The sequence below is a fragment of the Betta splendens genome, chromosome 8, assembly GCF_900634795.4.
Source record: "Betta splendens chromosome 8, fBetSpl5.4, whole genome shotgun sequence".
NCBI lineage: Eukaryota > Metazoa > Chordata > Actinopteri > Anabantiformes > Osphronemidae > Betta > Betta splendens.
Genome location: NC_040888.2, coordinates 6,107,704 through 6,126,845, shown reverse-complemented (window position 1 = coordinate 6,126,845; position 19,142 = coordinate 6,107,704). Strand labels below are relative to the sequence as shown.

General features: G+C 48.9%; 4 protein-coding genes across 4 annotated transcripts; 1 reads left to right on the top strand and 3 right to left on the bottom strand.

Moving 5' to 3' along the window:
- Positions 1 to 33: 33 nt before the first annotated feature.
- Positions 34 to 2,934, bottom strand: otop2 (otopetrin 2). The gene is made up of 6 exons (XM_029160155.3): positions 2,173 to 2,934; positions 1,963 to 2,099; positions 1,819 to 1,877; positions 1,512 to 1,654; positions 592 to 1,418; positions 34 to 505 (listed from the first exon to the last, which is right to left on the bottom strand). The coding sequence occupies exons 1-6, from the start codon at positions 2,570 to 2,572 to the stop codon at positions 335 to 337; spliced, it is 1,737 nt and encodes a 578-aa protein (XP_029015988.1). The 5' UTR covers positions 2,573 to 2,934; the 3' UTR covers positions 34 to 334.
- A 967-nt stretch (positions 2,935 to 3,901) lies between these two features.
- ush1ga (Usher syndrome 1Ga (autosomal recessive)) lies at positions 3,902 to 8,925 on the top strand. The gene is made up of 4 exons (XM_029160140.3): positions 3,902 to 4,371; positions 6,458 to 6,911; positions 6,988 to 7,787; positions 8,415 to 8,925. The coding sequence occupies exons 1-4, from the start codon at positions 4,208 to 4,210 to the stop codon at positions 8,416 to 8,418; spliced, it is 1,422 nt and encodes a 473-aa protein (XP_029015973.1). The 5' UTR covers positions 3,902 to 4,207; the 3' UTR covers positions 8,419 to 8,925.
- Positions 8,926 to 10,306: 1,381 nt separating this feature from the next.
- Positions 10,307 to 12,239, bottom strand: amn (amnion associated transmembrane protein). Its single transcript, XM_029159253.3, has one exon. It carries the CDS (start codon positions 12,237 to 12,239, stop codon positions 10,668 to 10,670), a length of 1,572 nt encoding a protein of 523 aa, XP_029015086.2. The 3' UTR covers positions 10,307 to 10,667.
- Positions 12,240 to 12,350: 111 nt separating this feature from the next.
- On the bottom strand, positions 12,351 to 18,711 carry hid1a (HID1 domain containing a). The gene is made up of 19 exons (XM_029159484.3): positions 18,548 to 18,711; positions 17,806 to 17,955; positions 17,170 to 17,340; positions 16,852 to 16,968; positions 16,482 to 16,588; positions 16,293 to 16,409; positions 15,988 to 16,195; positions 15,850 to 15,906; positions 15,629 to 15,769; positions 15,466 to 15,556; positions 15,231 to 15,382; positions 15,075 to 15,153; positions 14,830 to 14,994; positions 14,524 to 14,751; positions 14,216 to 14,367; positions 14,052 to 14,138; positions 13,877 to 13,968; positions 13,604 to 13,762; positions 12,351 to 13,523 (listed from the first exon to the last, which is right to left on the bottom strand). Exons 1-19 carry the CDS (start codon positions 18,611 to 18,613, stop codon positions 13,460 to 13,462), a joined length of 2,403 nt encoding a protein of 800 aa, XP_029015317.1. The 5' UTR covers positions 18,614 to 18,711; the 3' UTR covers positions 12,351 to 13,459.
- Positions 18,712 to 19,142: the final 431 nt, after the last annotated feature.

The following is a 19,142-nucleotide window of genomic DNA, read 5'->3' as shown; positions in this document are numbered from 1 at the left end:
AATAATAATAATAATAATAATAATAATACACAGTCTCATTTCTCTTTTTTATTAATTGTTTGAATACAGAGCCTGAAGCTTAAAATATATAATATCAGCATCACACTCAATTATATAAATGCATTTGAATCCTCCAAAATAACATTTTGAATACATAAATTGTCAAAACATATCACATATGTACATATTTATTTTACATAATTGGTCACAGCATACTGATGTTTATTGATACTATTTGTAAGTACTTTACAAAAAAAGAAAAAAAAACATTGTGATAGAAAAGGTATAAAATGTCAACGTGCAAATTATACAAAATAGTGAATTAATAGCAGCATTAAGATGTAAGGAACACCTCAAAAAGACCGGCGACCGAATGCATGCGGTAGAAAATGCCGAATGGAAGTCCCACGTTGACAACACTAGCCCACAGGCTGAAACCATAGAAGTTCATTTCAGTGCTGAGGTCAAACTGGGGACGAGCACCAAACGCTGGCATGATCCACAGCTGTCAAAGGAAGAATCAACGCCAGGGTGAGTATTCTCAGCAGTCAATGTAAAAAAACAGTAAATGTGAAGATAAATGGCACTCACCATCACGTTCCCCAGCAGTAGAAACATGCAGACCTCTTTCAAGATCCACCTTCTCCACAGCCTGGGCCCGTTGTCAGCAGCGTGGCCATGCCCTTCGAGTCCTTGGCTGGGCTTCATGCCCATTCCCAACTCTAAGCCGTCCACCCCTTTACTTGCATGCGAGTATGGATTCACAATAACGGTACCGGGGTGCAGATCATGGAATGGCTCCCTGTGCAGACCTTCAATAATGAACACGTTCTGCAGGCCGAGCTGGACCACTAGGAGAATGGCCCAGGACAGGTTGAGGCCGTTTAAGTATCCTAGGACTCCTGTTGCCACCGTTGCTAAGGTGGTGAAATAGCTGAGGACAAACTGACCCAGCGAGGCCCCCAGGAGCAGCGCCACGTCCAGGCTGCGCGTGGGGTTTTTCTCCGACACATGCTCCCTTTGGTCCATCTTGAATATAACGAGGCCGATCACGGTGCAGACAGACATCAGGGTCACTATGACTATATTCATGACATAGTGAATCATCACGGCTTTGTCTTTCCTGACCTTATCCTCGCCGCTTTTGAGGATTTCCGTCTCATACACTACAAAGGTTGCCAAACCTGCCACCACCAGGAGGATTCCCAGCACAGGGCCAAGAAACACGTCCTTGATCCGGAAGTTGAGTTTGTGGTGGGTGTGTTCGTCCGCGACTCGGCCAACGTTTTTCCACATGACATACGTCATGGCAGAGGCGAAGAGACAGTACTCGATATTGAAAGGGTACAGGTAGTAGTAGGCCTCCTGGAAGAGGCTGCAGGATGTGTGGCTGCACTTGCACTCATGCGCGTGACTTGCTGCAAGTGATGGCAGGGTATCAATAAGTTAGAGCTTTTTATTGCTTCATAAAATCTTTCAATTATTTCGATTGCTTTCTCTCTCTTCCTTACCTTTATACATGTACAGGCTTCGTCCAGAGAGTTTAGAGGTCTGGTTTGAATATTCAGGAAGGGTTGTTTGATGAATGGATTCCTCAGTGACCACCGACATCCACAGAACTAGATTAGTGGACAGGGTGAGCATCAGGCCGCAGCTAGAAGGACAGCATAATGTCAGGTCCTCTCAATTAGAGAAGAGGGTGATGGGATTATATTAGACTTTTTAAATGGCGGTCAGACAGTTATAACCACTGATTTATCATTTGTGTCACTGAATGATGAAGTTGTGAACAACAAGAGAAATCCATTAACAACTTACCGTGTGAAGTTCTTCTGTAGCTGCACACAGTCCTTGGCGTGAAACCACAAATAGTATGTCTGCAAATTCACCAATTCAATATTAACACTGTGGCTGTAATCATTGGATCTTCTTCAACTACAATGGATATTCTGTAATTTGTACCTGCACGAATACAAAGAGAAGCTGCACCACGGGGAAAGCGACTTTAACTGCAGACTCGCACTCGAGGTAGCCGGCGTAGCTGACGATCTTGAAAATATCCATGATAATACTGAGCAGTCCAAATAACACAAGCCCTCCTGAAAGAGAAAAGGTAAAAGTAAAGCATTGTTCTGGCAGCAAGTCCCACATAAAAGCCTGAGCTTCACTTACCCCGGAGCCAAATCGGTCCAGCATGGCCGTCCTTGTAAACAACTGCGTCCTTTGTCCTGGCTGTGTAGATGGTATAATAGAGTATCCAGCTGGAGGTGATGAGGATGAGGAAGATGAGAAAAGCCTGGAGGTCCGAAGCGCTGATGTTCATGCTGTTGTGGGCCGTGGCGGTCACGAAGGTACAGCCCAGGATTATAATGTTGACGCAGACGATCCCGGACAGCATCCATCCCCAGTGTCGGCCCTGCTCCCCCCCAGCTCCACCGAGCGCCACGTGCTGGTGGGGTTCGCCCGAGGCGCTGGTCTCCTCCATCTTCTTGTCCTTGGACGACATTCTGCATTGTGCACAGGCACTGCCATCAGTTACACAGTCGCACGTGTAGGCAGCGTTCACAAACATGTTCTCTCTATCTAAGGTCTATTCACAAATGACTCGTAAGCTGTTCCCATCTGGTTCTGCGGAGGACGACAGCATCCCAGGTCTAAGTGCCACACCCGCTCGAGGGCTCCTTTTATTAAGCTCCCTGTCACACGTGAAACCATTGATGCAAACGTCGCCTTGTTGTTGGTGCTACACAAAAGAGCTCCAACTTACTCATCCTGGCTGCACTCCAGTTGGACTGTGCCGATTAAATATCCACAGTCACATTTAGCGGAAGGAGCAATGTTATTTCCTTGAGAAAGTAATGCAAACTACAGCACGTCATCTGATAAAATCAGGACACTTGAACTAGCAAGATAGTAATCTAAAAAAAACAAGCTGCTATTAATGTTCAAAAGGCAATATGACAAACGGTATCATCTAAGAAGGACGAGCCGTGAGCTCACCTGATGCAGTGTGGTCCTGAGAAGCCGTCTGAGCCGTCCAGGCTTTTATATGCCTCCATACACGGTGGTTTACTATACAGAGAATCATAAATGTCAATAAATCTCTCATGTCCTGCGCTATATTAACGCCAAACACAGTGTGTTTAGCACAAAATAGGAATCCAGTGTTCAAAAGATGTTTCCAGGAATTTTGTTTTTGCATGAATTCCAAAAAAAAACGGGTCCTTATTGATTAAACAATGGATTTATATTTTAGATTGTAGAATATATGTCAGTGACTACTAACACAGACTTCATTGTTTTTGTCTCTCTTTTCCTGTGGTTCCATGCAGCTATATTACAGCGTATCATATAGACTGGTGTGTTTCTTGTCTAACATTTTGATTGAGTGCTTGAAAGCAATACATGTACATGAACCTCTGGAATCCGGTCTGTGGCGCAATGAAAAGCTCCCCGCGTACGTGCCCTGCACGAAAAGCCCAGCGCGTGGGCACCGCTGTCTGAGCCGCTGGTGCCGCTCTAATGTATGCGCTTCACAACAGCGTTCACCCGAGAGCTCCTTTGTGTGTGTGTGTGTTGTTATCGCAAGACCTGTTTGATGAAATCCCCCTTTGTCTTCGCTGGCGTTTCGCGTGCCAATGATGGGAAATTTTAAGTGAGAACAATGGTTTTTCTGAACAGAGCGTAGAAAATCAACACCGGAGTGATCCTTCCGTGTGTGACAACCAGATATTTATAATTATCTAGCTGTATTCTCAAATGTCCATTCGTTTCCATTCCTGTACAAGTTGTACCCTAAAACGGTGTTTTATGTGTTAACCTTTACCTTTAAACAATAATTAAGGGTCAGACATTTTAAAATGAATGTAAAACAAGTTTTTTTGTTGCTTTATGTCTTTTTTATTTGAAAGCATAATAACAGAAAGACCACAACAAACAACTTCGAGGAGTAATTCTGTGTTTTCACGCGACCAAGGGCTCGGTGTGCGCCACCCGTAGCACTCTTGCGCACACTCTGCGCATGTGGCGTCCCTGGATACCGGCGACTGCGCTCTCGGCGCCGCTCCCGCGCGGACGGTGCTGCGAAGTGGCCGTTCAGCCGGTCTGCTCGCGCCGCACAACGCACGACGGCGACGACGACGATGGTGGTGGTGGTGGTGTTGAAGAAAAGGCGATGGAGTCGAGCCGGGTGGACTAAGTGCGCAACATGAACGACAGGTACCACAAGGCGGCCCGGGACGGCTACCTGGACCTGCTGAAGGAGGCGACGAGGAAGGACCTGAACGCGCCGGATGAGGATGGCATGACGCCGACGCTGTGGGCCGCTTATCACGGCAACCTGGAGGCGCTGCGGCTCATCGTGGGCAGGGGGTGCGTGGAAGGTTCATGACTTATGGAAACTGGATAGATGCTGTAGCATTTCCCGTGTTCCGTCAAAAGACTAGTGGCGAACAACGACCTTATGTCCAGAACTCGCTTTACTTTATTTTACTGCGCTGCATTTGAAAAGAAAATCACACATAACCCCTATGGACACCGTCTATCTGTTTGGTGCCTTATGATGCTTGATCTCTGACTTGCATGTGACACTGCTCAAGGTCAGAGACTCTCCCCCATGAGGGAGCGCATAATAATAAGAAGAAAAGTTTGCATCCTTCAAATTAATTATTTATTACTATCAGTTTAATCATAGAGACGACCACATGTAGTCACACAGGCACACAGTTTATAGACAATTAGGATGAGAGAAGGCACAAAAGCCCATCTCGCAAATTTTCTAGTTGACCTGGTTCGTGCCAGCTGAAAAGACGGCCCATTGTACAGTCGCTCTACAGAGGGAAGCTCTTCAGAGACTAAACGAGACATTTGTTCATTTAAGGCCACGTTTTAGGACTTGTTCTTGAAGCAAAACGAAGCTTCCAGTATCATTTCACTATTTCCCATGGAGAATAAGCCTCCCTGCTGCCAAGGACATGATATTCCTCTGGTGTTAGCACAAGGCATAAAGCCCTGATTGACATGAGGTACTAAAATTAAACATTAATAGCCGCCGTAATGTTTCTCAGGCCAAGTCGTGAGACCCAGCGATACAGTGGAGAGAACTTTAATGCTGCTTGACAATTTCATGGGAACGATGTAATGCTGGGCTATATTTGGAAAGTATATTGCATCCTGCGACCCGCAGTAACATCAAGCTGTCATAGGAGGTAAAGACATATAATGTGATAAAGAACAGGGGAGGCCCCATGCTCAGTGTTTTTACTGGTACAGATATAAATTATCGCATATAAAACTACCACGTCCTATAATCCCTGCTCATGAAAGGGTTATTGTATGATCTGAGTTTAGAACGTGATAAATGTTTATTCCTTTTGTAGATGAATTGGTTCCCTTGTCATCTGTTCCAGTTCGCTAATTACTAGTTTTACTTCCACACCGTCAGCTGTTTACCTCACACAGCCCATCAACCACCGATGACTGTTTAAGGCCAATCATGGATCATGAAATCAGAGTGGGACTTTGTCGATGGCTGCCCAGGTTGGGTCTCCCAGGTCTGAAACACATTCTCTGTGAATCCCTTACAACGTAATCCATCAATAATTCACCGGCGCCTCGGTAGTAGCGTGGCATGCATCGCATCCATTATTCACGCGCGTGTATGGGGCGGCAGCGGGCGACGGAGGCGAGAGTTGTGCGAAGCTGTAAATTCAGGGGGTTCGACACCAACCAGGGAGCTGACAATGAAACTGCCTGAATATGAAGTAGGAATGTCAAATACAGGGCATTTGGCCGTGATAAGAACAAATATGCTGCAAATCGTTGATAATTCCTTTGCATTGCACTCGATTTGGAGCATTATGCACAACAGAATATTAGTTAAAAAATAATAATGTTTTTGGAGGCTAGACATTAACAATGTAAGGAAAGACAAACCGTCATGCACCAGTCATCTCCTGTTTAGCAGCTTTGACATTTCTGGATGTTCTGACCTGTGGAATTTGACAGTAGTGCTTTTTGAGTGAGGTGCTGCCTGTTCGGCCTCACCTGAAACCGGATACAGGTGGTGTAGCAGCGGTGCTAGCAAGCCTGCGGCTCATGTTACAAACAGAGAGCAAGACGGCAGCGCACAGAGGTAACCCTGAGGTCGCGCGCGGCCGGCTAAGGCTTTAGCAACGGTTCATTTCCACAGCAGAAATCAACCGAAATGTGCCGTATGTGACAAGTATGTTCTGAGCAGACGGCGTGCTGTTTAGACTGTAAACCCTTTAATGAGGGGGCATCAGGTCACCTGTGACAACACCATCAAAAAAATCACGTGCTACTCACGAGTGTGAAACCCAAACAGGCCAAGGAGGCGACGTCACCTTGACCTTTAACCTTTCAACAAGCTCCTACGAGCTACAGCTAGCTAGCTAACAGGTGTGTTAACGTTGTACCCAATGTGTCTGTCTCGCAGAGGAAACCCTGATAAGTGCGACATTTGGGGGAACACGCCGCTCCACCTGGCAGCCGCCAACGGTCACCTCAACTGCCTTTTCTTCCTGGTGTCTTTCGGTGCCAACATATGGTGCCTGGACAACGACTACCACACGCCGCTGGACATGGCCGCCACCAAGAATCACATGGACTGCGTGCGCTACCTGGACTCCATCGCCGCCAAGCAGACGGGCCTCAATCCCAAGCTGGTGGGCAAGCTGAAGGAGCGCGCCTTCCGCGAGGGCGAGCGGCGGATCAAGGAGTGCGTGAAGATGCAGAAGAAGCACCACAAGCGCATGGAGCGCAAGTTCCACAAGGAGGCGTTCGAGGCCTCCGCGTCCGAGGTGGTGAGCTTATCCAGCTACACCGGCAGCACGGTTAGCCACAGGCTGCGCGGCTTCAACGCAGCCACCGTCAGTGTGCCATACTCTCAGGTGAGGACGTTTATTTATTCAAATATTTGGATGACGGCTGCAAACTTGGACTAACCCCCTGACTTCTGTCTGTCAGGCTACTCTCCATGCCACAAATCGAGGGAAGACAAAGATCCAGAAGAAGCTGGAGAAGCGGAAACAAGGAGATGGGACCTTTAAAATCTACGAGGACGGAAGGAAGAGCGTGCGCTCTCTGTCCGGACTGCAGCTGGGCAACGACGTCATGTTTGTCAAACAGGGGACCTACAACACCAACGCCAAGGACCGCGGCCGCCGCAACATCCGCGACATGTTCCCCAGAGACAACGACGATGCCATTTCACGTGCCATGAGCGAGCCGGACCTCCACGGCCCCGACGTGGACTACTCCGAGATCAGCACCGACTCGGGCCACGACTCCCTGTTCAACCGGCCCGGCCTGGGCACCATGGTGTTTCGCAGGAACTACGTGAGCGGCGGCATGTTCGACCTCGGGGGTGGGGACGAGGCCGGCGGGACCCGGTCGGGCGGCGGCGTGCGCCTGCGCAGCCGGCTGCAGCCGTACCCGGACCTGGACGACGACAGCATCGGCAGCGCCCGCAGCCTGCAGGAGAGGAACGTGGAGGAGCTGCCCTGGGAGGAGGTGGAGCTGGGGCTGGACAACGACGACGAGCCCGACACCAGTCCCCTGGAGGTCTTCCTGGCCACGCAGGGCATGGGCGAGTTCTTCTCCATCTTCAAGCGGGAGAAGATCGACCTGGAGGCGCTGCTTCTCTGCTCCGACCACGATCTTAAAAGCATTCACATCCCTCTGGGGCCCAGGAAGAAGATCTTAGATGCCTGTAAGAAGCGCCTGGACACCATGGAGGAGGCGGAGGGCATCGAGGACACGGAGCTGTGAGTGCTGAAGCGGGGCAGGTTTTAGCAGTGTGTTTTCCTCTGCTTTGGATTGAAGTGTGTAGTCAGTGCACAATAGATAAAGCTTTGGTTACAGGAACAGTTTGATAAAGAAGAGTAAATCTGTCACATCCAATCTGGATGTTTGATCAAGGATATAGTTTTAGTGCTCCACTTACAGTAGATCAAGTAATCGATGTTTAGTTTTACATTTCAGTCACAACCGTATGAGTTATGAAGTGATGGAGCAATGACTGATCACTGAGCCCAAGTGAACAATTGTGCCAAACATGAAGGAGTCACACTGACCTTGACCTATAAGGCCCAAGGAGTTAATCCAGTCATCCTCCAACCCATGGATGCCTCTGATCACAGCCTTTTACTAGCGTGGAGACAGGTTCATTTACAACTTAAGTAGAATGAAATAAACGGATCAGGAAGTAAAAAACGCTTTCTAGGTTGGCGTGAGATGCTGACCGGATTCATTATAAATCAGTCTGATGCTCTATTATCAGGTCATTTCCCATCAGAAGCTTCTTCCTGCTACTGTCAGTGTTATGACTCCCACACTGAACTCTGTTTTTAATAAGCCTAGTGCCTGTTTTCTCTCTTGCCTCTGCCCTGCAGGTAATTCCTCCCATCGTGTCCAGTCCTGAAGGTCAGTGGAGGTCGTGGACTTGGACGCGAGCGGCAGAAAGGCCGTCGTCCGGCTGAATACGTCAACCACGAAGAAGGGAAATGCGATGATAACCTCTGGGCAGCTTGGGCGCCTCTGCCCCCCCGCCCGTGCGGTAAACCTCCCCCCCCCCCCCACCTCGTGTGCCTGCCTCGTTCGTGCCTGTGCGTCTGCCTAAAATGTATTAGTCAGAAAAAGGAAAAAAACCTCTAGGAACCTGTTTCCACGTCGTCCTTTTGGGAAACGCTTTCACCTCTTACACATGTTTACATGCAGAAAGCCGCGTGGCTCCACCGAGGCTCGCTGGCGATGCAGGCCAACACTATAGCAACACAGTTCATAATACGCAGTGTTTATTTAGATTTTGAATGTTCAGCCCATACACTACAGTAAGTGTTGTACACTATGACATTTGTATCTTGAGTAGTTTTTTTTTATTAAATGATGTTTATCTGCACAGAATCTATGTTTGGGTCTAAATGACTTTATTTGTTGTGACGTCCACCTCAGAGCAGGGGGTCAAAGGCCCCGTGTGCCCAGACCGTGAGAGTCAGGGGCATGAAGGGCACAGTGTCCGTGGGGAAGACCCACATCAAGGTGTCAAAAACAAACCCTCAGCACCAAGCGTTCTGTCATCGCTGGTTCCTGGCATAAGGCGCGGCCTTGTTTCAGACGCTCCACCGTTCGTGATCACTTTTGACTTGCAGAAGACATCAGTCAGAGTCCAGCAGCAAACCCAACTGAAGGTACGCTGCAGATAAATAACAACCAGTCTGTGTGACTTGATTTCATGCAAAATGCCAGTTTTCTCCCATTTCTGTCTTTGTGATGTTGCTGAGCCGCTGGAGCAAAGGCAAACGGGGCAGATGCATCCTGATGGAGGTGCAGAATGGAAGACGTGAACGTGTTGGTGCAGCGATGCGTGACCGATGTGTGAACTTGTTTTGGCCAAATGTATCATATGATGTGGGACTGGTACAGGCCGTTCTCTGAGACAGACATTTTATCTTTGTCACCTGATGTGTTGACAGTGTACACAGAGCAGCTGTGTCAGCTTCTGAGCTGTTTCACAGAGCTATTTCATTTTCTGCGGCAGATGATGGGTTGCATGTTATTTGACAAATATTTGATATGTTACTTCTGTTTCCTTGTTCCTGGGTCGCTGGGGAGTGGCAGATACAGCCTCTCGTGTCCAAGTACCCACCCATGCGTCGCTGTGCGTGAACGGCTTGACCTTGTTTTCACACCTTACGCTGACAAACTGCTGATTTAGGGGTGAGTGTATATCATTCACATTCTTGACCAAGATACTGTGATACTGGACGGTCACTGGTGCTCTTCGGTCTCGTCCACTTTATCTCACCTTGTTCTGTCTGACTCGCCCTCGGCTGTGATTGTAAATCACGTTCTAATTGGTTTAACCCCGAGACATCATAAACTGAATATCGCACTCAGTAAATCAGCGTTACATACACTTATAAATCTATCCTTTATCCTCTATGGACTCCTTGTATCCAGGAAACAAATTTACCTCAGATTTTAAGAACCATCAAAAATCGTTGAGCGGTTAGATATGAAAGAAATTTGCATTTTGCAATTCTCTGTTCATAGATAATAACATTTTGCCACAGGCACATTACAGATTCAGATGCACCATATGTTCTGTATCGAAGATTACCTTCAAAATAAAAGCTCCTGGAGAGCTCCTGATTACAGATCTTAACTCACCTGGAGCTACATGTACAGTACTGTGCTGAAAATAAGACAAATGTTCAGAAGTACAATATATTTCCCTTTGCTTCTCAAGGGAACAAAATGTCCTTAAAGTGCTTGCAAAAGAATATATTAGGGCATTAAACGTTTTTATTGGGGTTACATAAGGAGTTACATGGAGCTGGTACATATGCAGGAGTTTTCACATAGTGTAAATGTCAGCACAACTTCCAGCACCGACTGTGCGACATGAGCATAAAGCTTCTGTTCAGCAGTATGCGTGCATTTATTGCAGGCTTTACTGCAGTTTTATTGCTCCCGAGTACGATACGAATGCGGGAAAAGTAGACAACTCTGCCCGTAACTCTTTTATTTGACTCAAATGTTGATTTGGATATTAAAAGCTTCAGCGTCTGCCAACAGTCGCCTAATTATTAGAAAGCTGCGAGATGATGTTTTCTTGAAGGCCGCGTCTGATCAAGCAGTCAGCCTCAGGCATTGAAATCAGTTTCTTTGTCATCGAAAACTGGATTCACGAAGTACACGCCTGTCTGAGTCATGGAGATGGAATGGTTAGACCCAGCGCCGTACAGACTGGGAATGTCAGGCATCAGGCCCGGCTTGTCAAACATGGGGTTATCGAAGCCGTGGTCCAGAGGCCCTCCCAGTTCTCCGATGCCACTCTGCCTCTTTAAGCTGCTGAGCGTCGGCATCGAAGGCATCGAAGGCGCCTTGAGCACTCCTTTACGAATCAGGACAGCCGTGACGCAAACAAGCGCGATTATGATTAAAACCCCAAACACGACGCCGACCACCATCCCCGCGCTGCCTCCAGACTGACTGCCAGAGGACGTCTGAACTTCGGCCCCACTGATTCCAATGCTGGAGCCATAGGTGCGGACGTCCTTCAGTATGTCCTGGGCCAGAGCCGCTGATCGAGCCCCCTCCTCTCCGTCCAGAATAAGCACCTGGATCTCCTCTGCGGCACTGAAGGGGATGATTCCCATCAGCCTTTGTGACTTGAGGACTTTAGACATTCCCAGCTGGGTGGATTTGTATGTTGGCTGGGTGAGAAAAAGGTTATGGATTCGCTGTCTGTAGGCCTGCAGGTTGAAACCATCGTCATAATGGACGGAGACAATGGCGCCGCACACCTCACAGCAGTGTCCTACTGGGAGGAGCGGCTTCCCACAGCTGAGAGACGGGCACGTTATGGTGCTGCAGATCTGACGGTGGTTCGCAGCGTTCCCACAGTCGCAGCCGGACGGATCGGCGCAGCCCGGGTTGCCGACGGCAACCGGAGAGGATCCATGAAACTGCAGCTGCCCCGACTGCGAGCTGAGGTACCGGGTGAACTCGGACTCGCTGTCAAACTTCTTCCCCAGCACAGACACGGACTTCACAGGAGAACTGGACTGACTGGAGCTGGTGTCCACTCTGAAGGAAGACCATTCTTTAAAGACCACGTCATCGTACCGGCAGGGCACGCTCTCCTCGTGGACTGAGAATATGAAGTTCCCGTGCTCCAGGTCGTCGCGAGTGGCCGCCGTGTGCCACAGAACCGGGTCAAACCAGCGGAGATGCTCCGAATCTTTGAACTGGGACACTACACCTTGGCCGCAGCCGGGCTCTTGTCCGTCCAGAACGTAAAACCCAGAGCCTGGAGTCAGGATGAACTCCCCATGAACGGGCATCCTCATCTCCTTCACCGCATGCATGGACTCCACGAACACCGACACGCGTCTCTGGGGCGGAAACTGAATCACGTCGTTACCGCATGGAACAGCTCCTTTGTCCCAGTTGGTCTCATTCTCATAGTTGGTGTCAGGGATCCACTGTTTGTACAGAGCACTTGCCGCCCTGACGAGACAGAGGAGAAGGAACAGGTCCCGTGTTTTCATCCTGGAATCTTGCAAGAGAATGGTAGAAACGTAGGCGACCTTTGCCTCCAACCTTGTGACTAACACCAGAGCACACAGATGTGGAGGCAGGTGCTCTGTAAAAGATTTACATTTCATGACCTGCTTGAAGAAAACTCTTAAAACAAACCTGCTCAAACGCATCCAGTCTTTGAGTTTTGAATTTTGGATGGAAAATGATCTGTTTATCCCATGTGACTAGTTGGGATCACTTCACATACTCAGTGCCCTCATAGACAGGCCTCAGATACTGTAGACTAGCTAAACATGAACCTTTATTTACTTCAAATAACAACGTTGGAAATTTCACCGTGTACAAATCACATGCACAGGAATAATGCAGGGTTACTGAGAAAACAGAAAGTGTTTTACGATTTCTACTGCAGATGATAGTGACTCTATAATGTTATTGTAGGATTATATAGAACGTTTTGATTGGGCTACTTTTAATTGTAAAGCTTCCTTATTCTCAACGGTTCTATGTATTTTTAATTATAACTACACTAAATGAAAATTCAAATTAAGGCTCCTGAGCCAACAGCTCTGAAGGATGAGTTTGATTGTGGAGAGGGTAGAAAACATCATGACAGTCTGTTATGTTTATAGATTTTACGGCACCAGCACTGCATGCAGTGGAGCAGAACAGATCACGCTGAAGGTATTTTTAGGGCTGTAACTAATGAAAGTGTGTTGATGAGTAACTGGAAGCGTTGAAACAGAGAGCATCCACTGTTTTTGACTTGTACAGTAGCAGCAATCCTAAAGTCAAACCTTTAAGACTGATAGTTACAGACATGGCGCCATCTAGTGGCCGTGTAGTGATCTGGCGTTTTCACTCTTCAATCATGTGGCGACCACAGTATTCACACTTATCAATATATATTTTCAGGATAATTTAAGGAAAATACATTTCTCAACATCGAGCATCGTAAGCGTGGTGAGACACATCCGACCATGAGCCCCGGTCATATACATACAAACATTCAATCTGTAGCATGGTCTCCAAAATCCAGTTTGAGAGAGTTACACAACCACATAAACTACAAGCATATAATAAACAAATATAGACCACACATTCATTTTAAAGCATTGCAGCTTGGACTCACACCATAAACAAGAGTTTACGAAAAGTCAGTATTCACCCAAAACACCAGTCATCTCTGCACTGACACACATTCTGTGGTCTTGAGGTCTGACAAAGCAACACATTACTGTCCAATCTTAAACTGAGGAGAATGGTGTCGGGGCAAAGCGCCGTGGTAATAATAATGATTACAGAGGCAAGTTAAACACAGTGAAGAAACCAGCAGATGCCGAGAGGGAGGACGTCTGAAGGATGTTGGTCCAAAAAAAGAGCCTTCACCTCACATCCTCTGGATCTCAAAGAGACGCACGTCGGTGTCGTACCAGATGGGAGGGTCCACGTTGCTGGAAAAATCAACCCGAGACGTTACTCCTGCAGCACAGAGATCGACTGGGGTGAAGCTCTGCTCTCATGCCCAACTCACCGCAAGTAGACGACGCCCCACATGTACGTGCGGAACCACATGGCGGTGCCAGCGTTGGCCTGATACTTTCTGATGAGGATGGGGTGAGGAACCGGGAGCAGGCCCACCAGCGTTCCGTGCTGGAGGAACTTGAGGATCTCTGATTCGTCTGTCAGACCCCTGCAGGAAACACGGGAGCGCTCTCCATTTAATCCTACAGAATCTCAGCCAATACGAGACTTGCACAGGGCCTGTTGACTAACGATGGCATAAAAAGGTGTTGATGCACTGTACTTGTCGATGCAGATCTTCTCCACTTGCGGAACTAGCACCTGTAGGAGACGCATGATGGTCTGCAGGGGCAGCTTACACTTCCAGGAGAGCACCTAGAAAAGCAAATAAAAGGTGTGCGTCACCTCAAACATCAAAGAATCTCCAGCTACAGAATGAGAAGGGAGGTGTCGCCGACCCATTCAGGTGTGGGAGTCCAAACAGACGCCGATGACGCACTTGACAAACGCCTCCTCTCCATTTCTGCTTCTGTATAGAAAACGTCCTGATAGGACAAAGAAACAGATTTATTAAAGTGTTTACACCTTAAAACAAACACAACACACACAGACACACACTCACTTCATTGTCTTTGCCTGAGTTTGACTCTGTGTCACTCGTTGCTGCTACTACGCTTTGCTCTGAATGGGCCGTGGGTGGAGAGTCTGCCTTTGGGACGGACACCATGGTGCCGTCTTCTGATACCTGGGACTTCTCCGTCAGTTTATCAATGCCTGAAACCCACACGATTATGATGTTACACACAGTTACTCTACCCATTTTCTTTCATTTTCTAAGAAATACTACATTTTTGTGTCCACCTCTACCTTTCCGCAACCAGTGTTTTGACAGTGGGATGTGCCTGTGTGCAGCAGCCAGCGACTACAGACCTGGCATGGCGACCAGACTGGCCTTCAGGGTCCCCGGCTCGGCCGGCACCGCGGGGTGCGAGCCCTCCATGGAGACGGTTTCCTGGGAGCTGGTGCGGGAAATCACATCCGGCGACTTCCTCTTCCTCTGCAGAGCCCTGTGAATGGACGGCGGATCGGAGGGCAGGTTGGCCAGCTGGTGGAAGACGTTGCGCTTACGGATGATGGCGTAGACCAGGTTGCAGTTCCCTGGAGGGCGACACGTTCATGCGAACAAAAGTGGCACACATAAAACCCAGACGATGGCGACAGGCGCCGTCGACCCACCGTCGAACTGGTACTGGATGATATTGTTGAACGCCTCGAGGAGGAAGAACACAAGGTGGTGGTTCTGGGCTGTGGAGAACAGGAACCAGCTGGTGGAGAAGGCCTCCAGCAGGTGCAGCAGTTTATTGGCCGCCACCATAGACAAGCTCTTCAAGTAGGGAGACACTGCGGGACAAGCAGGCAATAATAAGCAAACCGCAGCAGCACGTGAGCGTAGCAACAGTCTGAGGGAAATGTGTCACAACCATTCACAACAATGGTGAGCAGGCAGTCGAACAGAGGCTGGAGGCGCTGGTGCCCTGTGGTGATGATCTTGTGGAACACCTACGAAAACAAGCAGAGCGGCGGCCGTGAGCGGCGCTTTCCCGGCCGGGCCTCGGCGCTCGGAGCGGGCGTCTCACCACTATGAGCAGGTCGGCGTGCGTCCCGGTGAACACGGGGATGTCCATGGGCACGTGCACGGAGTAGGGCTTGTTCAGGCGCACGCCGAAGTTCCTCTCGCCGCTCAGCAGCAGCAGGATGAACACGCCGATGTGCATGAGTCCGACGCGGGCTGCGGCCGGGGGGGGGGGGGGGGAGGGAGCGCGTGAGAAGCGGGAGGACAGAGGGGCTCAGAAGGAGCAGAAGGAGACTCACACTGATCGGCCCTGGCGTCGTTCAGGTAGTACAGTATGGGAACCAGGATATCCAGCACGTCGCTGCTCTTCAGGACGAAGAACAGGAACTTCTGTGGCACGAAGAGGGCGGCGTTACGGCGCGTCGAAGGGGCCAGGAGGCCGTTTAAAATGTCCTTTCAAACCTTATTGAAGTCGCAGAGCTTCCAGAACAGCACCAGCAGCTCCTGGTGGAACTGGATCTTCTTGGTGGAGTTGGGCAGGTAGGTTTGGGTCAGAGGGTTGGTGAGCAGGCGGGCGAGGCCTTTCAGGACGAAGTCAAAGTCCTGCCAACGGAAGGACAGGCAGCTTTGAACCGGTGATATTCAAAAATAACTGCCGTCTGATGAGAAGTACTCATAAATACCTCCTCCCTGTGAATCCTCGACAAATAATTCACAAACAGGTTTTCGGGGCCTGTGGACTGCACACACACAGAGATGCGTCACACACACACGCAGAGTCGCACATTTCTGTCCTGTGGGTGTGGAGCAGGGTCCAGTACCTCGTGCTCCTCGATGCTGGACGGGGAGGCGGGACGATGGGGGACCCCCCCGTCGTGCTCCAGCGTCACGATGAGGATCTGCACCGCCTGCTCCACCAGCTGCTCCCGGTAGTCGGAGAAGAGCAGGTGGTTGTACGGGATGCCGTAGCCCACCGGGTCGTAGGCGCACACCACGTTCAACAGGGAGGTGAACAGAGGCAGAGCGTGTCTGGGTGGAGACGGAGGGGACAGTACGTCAGCGTGTGTGGGGGGGAGGGGGGGGGTGCACGCGACAGCATGTCCCACGGGAGCCGCATCTACTCCACCTGTTCTCCGTGGAGCAGAAGAAGGTCACCCAGGGGTTGAGGACGCTGTTGTCCGAAGACGGCGGCAGGTACATGGCCTCGGAGAAGCAGGTGAGCAGCAGCCTCAGCAGCTCCGTCCTGAAGCGAGAAGCCGGCGACGTGAAGCTCGGGGCCTCGTGTTACTGTACGCGTGCGGGTGTTGCGACTAACCTGTTCAGGTCGTGGATGTAGTTGAGCGGGGGCGACTGTGCGAAGCCCACGCCAGCCTCCCAGATGTACTCACAGCTGTCTATGGACTGCATGTTCTCTACCAAGTCCTACAGGATGCAGTGAGAACCACGGTTATTTCATTTAGAGGACAAAAATGTGACTCCTGAAAGACGTAAGAGCTGCGTCCTGTTCCTCCACTCGCTTAGTCTACTTGTTTTCTGCTTGTAATCGGTTCCGTTTTCTGAGACTATGAGAAATATGAGTGAACAACCTTCACAGCGATAAAAAAAATAAATCCTGGCGTCGAGTTCGGCACAGCTTTGGCCAGACTGAAGGAAAGACCTACGGCATCGCGCCGCCGGGTACTCACGGGGCCTTTCCTGTGGCTGTGCACGGTGAAGTCGGGGCAGAAGAGCAGGTCAGCGATCGCCAGGAGCAATGACTCGGCCAGCGGTCGAGCTCCATCATCGTCATCCAGCTCATCTGTCTGAAAGCATAAATAAATAAGAAAAAGAAAAGGGCCAGACTGCATCCAGGTGCTAAACGACGCATGATGAAAAACATCTTTATTGTATTTTTCATTAATTCTTATGAATTGTTTAGAGCAGCAAAGGCCCGTACTGATATTTCTGTTCATATACCTTATATTATCTACGTCTGCACTGTTTTGCTGCGCCCTCTCACTCACCCCACACCGCCCAGCACCCGGCACCGTGGACCAGAAGAATCCTCTCCAGTCCTGGTCTTCGAATATGTAGGGAAGGATGCGAGTCAGGATGCGGGTGCAGTTCAGGATCACCTGCTTCTCCCGCTCCGTGGGGCATCCGGACTCTGCCCCCTGCACCAGCTTCTCTACGGCCTGTGGAATCACAAAATACGGCTCATAGGAGGTTGAGAGATTAACAAAGCCAAACATCACCCTAATCTTTTATATTTAGAATATTTTTATATTCATTTAACAATTTGCCCATGAGATAAGAGCTATGTGCTGCCTGTTTTGGTCCTTTTAACAAAGACTTACTACTAACAATGATTCATAATCAACAGTGAGCACCAGCACTGCTTCAAGGGCTCACGTCCCCTCCTTTCTTTAATCAGGGTCTGTTTTGTCTCCGATAGGCAGCTTCAAACAGAAAGTAGTAGGGTACGAGCAAGAGACGGGAAGGGAAGGGAAAGGAAGAGGAGGTGACTCACTAATTCCATCATATGAGAGCGTGAGGCAGTGCTGTGCTGGCAGACGCCCGCATTGTTTCAGTAAAATATTGCAGACCTGCCACCTCGCACACGCATTATGCATCATATGCACGCTTGAAATCAGAGCTACCTTGTAGCAGAGTGTTGCCAGGTTGGAGGGAGACTCCTCCCGAACCGCTCTTATCTCTGCAGCCGGCACCAGTGCGAAAACATCCTGCACTGTGGTGGTGGTGTCGGTCCAGAACTGGTCCCAGAACGCGTCGTCTGTGGCTTCCACGGGCTGGAAAACAGTACGTTTGCAGTGCACTTCTCAGGCCTGAGCCAAGATAAACACTGGAAATCCCTCAGATTATGAACGCGACGCCTTTGCATCATTCAGCCCCGTTCATCGTGACGTGCACATGGTTGGGCGCCCATTGTGTTTTAGGAGTGGTGCACTGCCTGCCATGTAAACACAACGTCCAACAACAGCACGCTGAACTGAAGACAGTCCACCTGCCGCATCTGCAAACGTGGTCACTTCACGCGCTACGTCATCAGCTCTTATTTATCTACGCCATTATTTGTCTTATCGTCAAAACCAGAACTGAAAATCTCAATATAGGTTTACGATAACGCGACCATTCGGCAGACATATCATAAAAAATATTTAGAGGCAGTCGCTTAGCGTCTTTAGCGAAAATATGAATCTTTCAATAATGTGGAATAAATGTGTGAATTTAACTGTTTTCCTTTTTTGTTTGTGTTGCCTGCTGTCACATAATCTACTCGCGCTATCGCATCTCCTCGGGTGATGCTCTACGGCACGATCATCGCTAACGTTACTGTCTTTGCATGTAATCTTTCATTCAGCTATAAGCAAACCAAGATACCTGCGTTTTAGTTGTCAGCTGAATCACCGCTTTCCTGAAGTTCAGCTTTGAATCGGTGCTTCCCATTTTGGTTATTTCCCTTTATTACCACGAGAACCGCTGCAGCTCAGGATCCCTGACAACCTCACCTCCGTCCGTCCGTCCCTTCTCTTGAGTGGTTGGCGGAGGCGTTTTTTACTCTATTGGCTGGCTGGACAAGCTGCGCTACAATATGATTTCCGGGTTGTGAAGATAAGCTTTCAAACAGAATGTTTGTTTTATTTCTAACAGCGAGACAAACCTTTGTGTATTTTAGTCAGTGCGGAAATTGTTCTAAACTATATAAAATATTTTTTATCGCCAAATATACATATAACATATGCATATGTGTTTATTAGAACTTAAATAGGATGTCATGCATTTTAGATGTGTTTTGTGAGGACACAGTTTAGTATTCTCGTATTGTCAACCCTTAAAGCTATAATTATATCACGCTGTGTCAAATAATATTGTAAACAGCGCCATCATTGGGTGAAGCAGCTAAACGTGTTTTGGCCAAATACAAATATTTGTTGACGGTTGTATCATTTAAGGAGGAATTCATTTTTATGTTTAC